At 39.9% G+C, this 7,657-nt stretch overlaps 1 protein-coding gene and 1 pseudogene across 1 annotated transcript; both read left to right on the forward strand.

Moving 5' to 3' along the window:
- Nucleotides 1-3,290: 3,290 nt before the first annotated feature.
- LOC149149908 (UBP1-associated protein 2B-like) lies at nt 3,291-6,642 on the forward strand (the record flags this gene model as incomplete). The annotated part of the gene is made up of 3 exons (XM_089442619.1): nt 3,291-3,295; nt 3,495-3,785; nt 5,544-6,642. Coding segments are annotated over exons 1-3 (1,395 nt in total), but the record flags the coding sequence as incomplete, so codon positions are not given.
- A 1-nt stretch (nt 6,643) lies between these two features.
- On the forward strand, nt 6,644-7,015 carry LOC149149909 (phenylalanine ammonia-lyase pseudogene; annotated as a pseudogene).
- Nucleotides 7,016-7,657: the final 642 nt, after the last annotated feature.

Below are 7,657 nucleotides of genomic sequence, written 5' to 3' on the forward strand. Positions count from 1 at the left end.
CAATATCTTTAAATAAATGGCCACACATTAATAAAATGGAAATAATTTATTGATAAAATTGGTTTGACCTATGTCATTTAAATACCCTTAAATAAATGGCCACACATTAATGCCACACATGATTATTGTTGTACATGCAAATTAACATAACATAAAGCACACTTCGTTTTAGTTAGCTTTAGTGTTTTTATGTGGTTTACATGCATATTAACATAGCTTAACACACACATAGCTTTAGTTATATTTAATTAACTTTAGTGCTTTCATGCAATGAAGTTTAACATAGGTGATGCATGTATTCATTCTTTCATCACTATTGAATATACAAAATTCATGCTCTCTTCCATTTTTTCTCAATTCTTGCTAGTTTATGCAATTATTCTCCAGCTAGGGCCTTACCTGTGCAGACTCTCATAATTTAACATGGTATCAAAGATGCGAGGGGCTTGGAGAAGGTGTGTGAACAATGTTTCACACGTTTGAAGATCAAATAATTGGAAACTATTGGGAGATTCAAAGTACCTAAATTTTCCACAAATTGAAAGTGTCAAAAATTGTGAGAGAATAGAAGATATGGTTGATGAAGACTTTGCTATAGATGGAGACTTCTCTTTCAAAAGTATAGAAGAGGACTTTGATTCTTTTACTATTGATGTTGTTGATGATGCCCCATATGCACTCTCAACCGCAAAGCCATGCAGGCATCCGATGAGGCATTTATAACACCATGCATGCATCCACGAAGACATTCCTAAAGTTATGCATGCATCCACGAAGACAGACATGCCCATGCATGCATATATGATACATGCATCTAATCGTTAATGATGCATACTAAAGTTGCAGGGAATCCATATTGGCATGCAACCATGGATCCCTAGAGATAGGCATGCACATGCATACATATTTGATACATGCATTTGATTGTCAAATGCATGTTGAAGTTGCAGGGAATCCATATTGGCATGTAATCATGGATAAGGAGAATCAATGATTGATCCAAACATGGGAGTTGATACCTCTACTTCTAAAAATGAAGCTTGTTCTTCCATATCCATTTGTAGAGAAGGAAGGCTACTTCCAGCTATGTACTTAGTTTGGGATCCAACCCCATTTGTTGGTCAAGCAAGAAGCAAGCTACCATTTCTTTATCATCAACAAAGGTCGAGTACAAAGGAGAAGTCAATGCTACCATTCAAGCCATTTAGTTGCAACATTTATTTTCTGAAGCCTTCTAAACTTGGTATCATTATCCATCGTCTAAATGTCATATGGTGCGACAATCAGAGTAAATTGAATTTTTGCAGAGATCTAATGCAGTGACAATGGACCAAACATATCGAGGTTCACATGCACTACATTAGAGGATTGTTTTATGATGGGGTCATTGATCTGCAATATTGTCCTAGTTCTAAGTAGATTGTCGACATCTCCACCAAGACTTTCACTGAGCAAAAGTTTTAGTTTCTGCGAGATTTTCTCATAATGAACGATACCACTACCTAACAATTATATTTTCTTGTAGTTTTGCATTATATTTTGAAGGGGGGTTGTTCCCACTAGATTTTCCTTGTTTCCTCTTTCATGCATTGTACATGGATACCTAAAATGGCCTTGTTGTCGGAACTCATCCATCTTGCATCACACTCATATAAGTTGTGCTTAAGGAAGGATGTTGGTGTACATGCATATTAACATAGCATAAAACACACTTAGCTTTGGTTAACTTTAGTGCTTACATGCACATTAATATAGCATAAAGGGAACTTAGCTTTAGTTAAATTTAATGCTTGCATGCAGTTAAGCTTAACTTAACTGCTTTATGTATTAATTCTTTAATCATTAATAAATATACAAAAATTATTCTCTTTTTCAAATTTTCTCAATTTTTGCAAATTTATGCAATTATTCTCCTAGATCTTTACTTATACAAACTCTAATAATTTAATAATAACAAACACACTAGCCAATTAAAACAAAAATACAAAATTAAAATCTCAAAAAACTAAGAAATTGAAATCTAATTAAAATCTCAAAAACCACAAAAGTGAAATCTATCTTCCTCTTCCTTTTCATCCAGTACTACACTTAGGACTTCTTTATTTTGGTCCATCCATGACTTGGGTTTTCAACCTCATTTATACTAGCGTGGTATCTCTCATCCGCAAACATCATTTTCTTTTATCACAACAGCCATAGCCATTGGCCGCACATGTTACACACTCTTCCCAATAATTTCTTCCCTGAGCTCCGACCTCCAAAAACATGTTTAATTGTATAAATAGATCATACATTACAACACCTAACTTATCGACCTTTAAAAGAAATCCCACTCTGCGTTACATTCATTCTCGACTTTAGACTACAAGGTGGAGGAGTTGCTCGGAAAGTTATGGAAATTCTAGTCATATTTAGAGAAAATCCGGCCAGGGTTTTTGTAAATTCAAGTTATAGTTCTTAAACTTCAAAATTTTAGGTGTCCTAGATGTTTTTGATGGTGCTGAAACCATTTCCACCATCAAAAAACCGATTCAAACACTGCCTCAAAAGATTTTTTGAAATTTTTTTACCTGGATTCCAACCACTTTTGGCCATCTAGACAATTCCTCAGCGCCCTTAGACGACTCTCATTCTCAATCCAACATTTTCAGAGTTGTTCCATTCCAAGTCTGAAGAAACAGGAAGGAGTGAAGTCAGAGCGGCACATAAGCCGCAAGAGCACCCATTCCAGGAGCCTTCGTACATCCCAATTAATTTCTAAAATATATATTCTAAAAAAAAGCTTACAAATTAATTTAGCAAATAATAGAAATTTTGACAAGATTATGATAAAATTTGACAGAAATTTTTAAAAATCTGAGTTATGCCTTAAAATTACTTAAAGGTTTTTTATGGTGTTGAATCTATTTCCACCTTAAAATTCTGAAAATCTGAATCAACTGTCAAATGTTAAGATTTTGAATTTGGGTGCCTCTAATTTTGAGTTTGGGTGTGTCAAAAGTTCTTGATGGCCTTGAATCTATTTCCACCATAAAATTTAAACACTCCAGCATTCAGATTTTTTGAATTTTTTTTACCAAATTCCAACCAAAAAAACTGCAGTCCAAGAATTTTGTAGCTTATATACGCATAACAAATGACATATCTCTAAACTGGGTATATGCGCATAGGAAATGACATGTCTCTAAACTGGATATACATTCATGGTTGCAACTTCCTTCTGCTGAGTTTCAGAGTAACTTACTGCAAGCTTCTCACATATCTCTAAACTGGGAATATGCGCATAGGAAATGACGTATCTCTAAACTGGATATACATTCATTGGTTGCAAGTTCCTTCGGCTGAGTTTCAGAGTAACTTACTGCAAGCTTCTCAATAGGAATTGCAGTGGTTGTTTCTGCTCACTTTCATGGCAACTCAACACTCAATCAAACGCCCTCTAAATAGCAATCCCAGGATTCATAGCTACCATTCTGTAATGCCATTCACACCAGAGCTACTAAACAGCACTACCATCCTCACACATTCACGCAGCAGGCTCCAGAACTTTGTTCTCCTCTACAAGACGCCCTGAGTGTATTGGTCAATTTCGTTTCATCATTGTCCGACCAATTCTTCGTCCAATTCTTGGTGGGCTCGCTTGGTTCTCCAGCACCTTCTAAGAAATCTCGCTCTGAGTTTGTCCGCGGCCGTTCCGGCTCAAATTTGAGTCAACTTACAGCAAATTTTCACAAATTGCGCACAAACTGGATAAATCTGGCCCAAGTACTCTGTCAACTTAAAAGGTCTGATTACTTTCTACGCATTTACAGTGTAATACGTGCATCATTTATTTGTTGCACAAGGGATAAGTTCAGCCTCCAGTGAAAATGTGCATATCTGTAAATGTTGGTGTACATGCACTTAGACTAGTTGTGTTGGTGTACATGCACCTAGATTAGCTCCAGTTAACTTATTGCTTGCATGTGGCACATGTACACATTAGTATAAGATAAAGCACACTTAGCTTTAGTTATTGCATGTACAACTAAGCTTAACTTAGTTGCTTTTGTGTATTTATTCTAAAACTAATATTGTAGAATAACTTTCATTCTTTTCTCAATTCTTGCTTGCTTCCTTCCTTCTCTTGCAAGCTTGTTTATTGTTTTTCAGATCTAGATATGTGCATCTCAAAAATCTTACATGGTATTAGAGCACAGGGATTTGTAATTAGTGCACAAGCAATTTTATTTGCAGGTTCAGAAGATTGAAGCAACAACAAAGAATGGAGTCTAAATTGGAGTTTCCACAATCGGCAATTCTCACTTCATATAATTATTTCGAATGGAAGCCAAAGATTCAACTTCATCTCAGAAGTAGAGGCTTATTTCGAATAACCATGGGAACGGAAGTTGAACCAACATCGGCAATAGAGAAAACAAGATATTTCAATCGCATGGACGAGGCCTTCGGCATCCTATGTTTATCTATTTCTCTAGAACTGCTATTTCATGTTGAATCATGTTCAACTCCAAATGAACTATGGAAAATTTTGGAAGAATTGTTTGGAAAACAGGATGAAATGCAAGGTCACATTCTCGAAAATGAGTTAAACTCATTAGATCCGAGAAACTTTGAGAACATTCAAGATTTTTTCGCAAGGTATAAAGCCTTGTTGGCTCAGCTGAAAGGATGCGGGATCGAAAAATCCAAGCAAGAAAAGCAGTTGATTCTTTCCATTTTATCAAAACTTGGTCCAGAGTATGCAGTATTCGTCTCTACATTCCACACAGTCAGATCTGCAACTGGTGTAGATTGGAAGATGCCCTCACTAGATTCTTTTATTCAGTCTTTGATGCATGAGCAAGATAAGCTCATCAAAATGGGCACACTTAAAAATTCCAAAGCGCATGCACTTACTGTGCATGCAAAAGGAAAGGCAAATCCCAAACCCCCTGATGGATCATCTGGCTCAAAGGAAAGGAAAGGAACGAAAGGACAATCAATGCGCAATTATTGCCACCGTGGTTTTCATCCTGAATCTGCATGCATGAAGAAGACTATAGATCTTATGGCGCAGACACTCTAGCAACACAATCTTGGAGACCACATTCCTGAGAATGCTAAGAAGAAGTCTGGAGAAAAAGCACCAGATCCAAGAGGTAACGGGCATGCTTTGATTTCTCTTCATTCTACACCACAAGAATGGATCATCGATTCAGGAGCTTCACATCATATGGCTTCTTCAAAGGAATCATTTTCTTCTCTACATGCATGCTCAGGTCGTCCCATTCTCATGGCGGATAATTCTGCAGTTGCAGCAACTGGACAAGGAAGAGTGCAATTAGAAGATGGAAGTTTTGAAAATGTCTTGCATACTCCAAGGCTTTTTGTGAATCTTCTCTAAGTGTATCAGATGACACACACAGGCAGCGGAAGGAAAGTGGAATTTACCCCAGATTCCGTGAGCATTTATGACATGCAAACCAATTTGAAGATTGCATCTGGCAAGGTAAATGATCAATCTCGTCTGTATACATTTTCTGATTTTGTTCCTCAATCAGATACTATTTTGCTACTTACGCAAACGAAGAAAATGAAAACTCTGAAGCCGATGGTAGCAGCGAAGCCGAAGTCGAGGAAGACGAAGAAGACCTGAAGAAACTGCTGGCTCCTTTCAGCAAGGAACAGCTGATAGACATCATCTCTGAGAACGCCAAGAAGGACCCGCAGCTTGTAGAAAATATTCGAAAACTTGCCGACAAGGATCCTGCGCACAGAAAAATCTTCGTCCGTGGCCTTGGCTGGGACACTACATCGGAGGCTTTGAAGTCCGTTTTCTCCCAATACGGCGAGCTGGAAGAATGCACTGTCATCGTGGACAAAGGCACTGGGAAATCCAAAGGTTATGGATTCGTGACCTTTAAACACATGGACGGTGCGCAGAAAGCCCTGAAGGAGCCCAGCAAGAAAATCGATAGCAGGATGACTGCTTGCCAGATGGCGTCCGCCGGCCCGGCGCCAGCGCACCCTCCCACCGAGACCACTGGGCGTAAAATCTATGTGAGCAACGTTCCGGCCGATATTCCGGCGGAGAAATTGCTGAACTTTTTTTCGAAATACGGCGAAGTCGAGGAAGGGCCCTTAGGGTTTGATAAACAGACTGGAAAGTCCAGGGGTTTTGCGCTTTTCATTTACAAGACTGTTGAGGGTGCTAAGAAGGCTTTGGAGGAGCCGAACAAAACTGTAGAAGGTCATGCCATGAACTGTAAGCGGGCAGCAGAAGGTAGCAAGAAAAGGAACACGCATACCCCTGTTACCGGCCCTCTGGACCCCAATGACCTTGCGCTGACCCACGGTGCGGGTTCGATTCTCGGATCGGCCGCGGCAGCACACGGTGTTCTTGGCAGCACATTGCCTTTTAATCAGGGTGGTGCTCCCGGGTTCAGTCAGGCGTTTAATGCTATTTTGGCTGGTCAGAACCAGAACTTTCCTGGACTGAATCACTCGCTTTTCACGTCTGTTAATCCTGCTTTGGCATCGTCATTGAATCCATCTTCGCTGTCCCAAGCGGCTGCGTTTTCGCCATCTGTTCAGAGCTCGCTTGGATCGGTAGGGTCGTATGGAGTGCACCCGAGCTTGGGGGCTTATCGGTCGGAAGCTAATGTTCGCCCAATTCTTGGAGCTCGTCAACGATTACTACAACAGTGGCCTGCCTTCGAATCTCAACGGTGGCCCCAACCCGAGTCTCGACTACGGCTTCAAGGGCACCGAGATAGCCATGGCTTCCTACACATCGGAGCTCCAGTACCTCGCCAGCCCTGTCACCACCCACGTCCAGAGCGCCGAGCAGCACAACCAAGCTGTCAATTCTCTGGGCCTCATCTCAGCCCGCAAATTAGCCGAGGCAATCGACATACTCAATCTCATGGTCTCCACGTATTTGCTCGCGCTCTGTCAGGCTGCGGATTTGCGACACCTGGAAGAAAACATGCTGAGCAGAAGTTTCGATTCCTGCGAGATCGACTCGGGGTGAAGGACACGACTACCTAGCAGTTGTCTTTTCTCTACTTTTGCATTATATTTTGAGGGGGGGTTTTCTTCCCACTGGGTTTTCCCTCTTTCCTCTTTTTATGCATTGTATATGGGTACCTAAAATGGTCGTGTTGCCGAGACTCATTCATTTTGCATCACACTCACCTAAGTTATGCTTAAGGGGGGGTGTTGGTGTACATGCACTTAGACTAGCTGTGTTGGTGTACATGCACCTAGATTAGCTCCAGTTAACTTATTGCTTGCATGTGGCACATGTACACATTAGCATAAGATAAAGCACACTTAGCTTTAGTTAGCTTTAGTTATTGCATGTACAACTAAGCTTAACTTAGTTGCTTTTGTGTATTTATTCTAAAACTAATATTGTAGAATAACTTTCATTCTTTTCTCAATTCTTGCTCGCTTCCTTCCTTCTCTTGCAAGCTTGTTTATTGTTTTGCAGATCTAGATCTATGTATCTCAAAAATCTTACAGTAAAGCCATGGATTTGTGTATTGACAAATTTCTCTCTTTCCCTTTTATATTATTGATCTGATTTGTATCCTTAAACAAGGAGAGTTGCAGGGCAACTAGTCCCTGCCGAAGAGCATGCTGGCAGGAGCAAAGTCTGTTACAGAAACAA

This window comes from Pinus tabuliformis, chromosome 9 (assembly GCF_031772625.1).
Source record: "Pinus tabuliformis cultivar Carrire ecotype Pingquan chromosome 9, CPIR1, whole genome shotgun sequence".
Classification (NCBI taxonomy): domain Eukaryota; kingdom Viridiplantae; phylum Streptophyta; class Pinopsida; order Pinales; family Pinaceae; genus Pinus; species Pinus tabuliformis.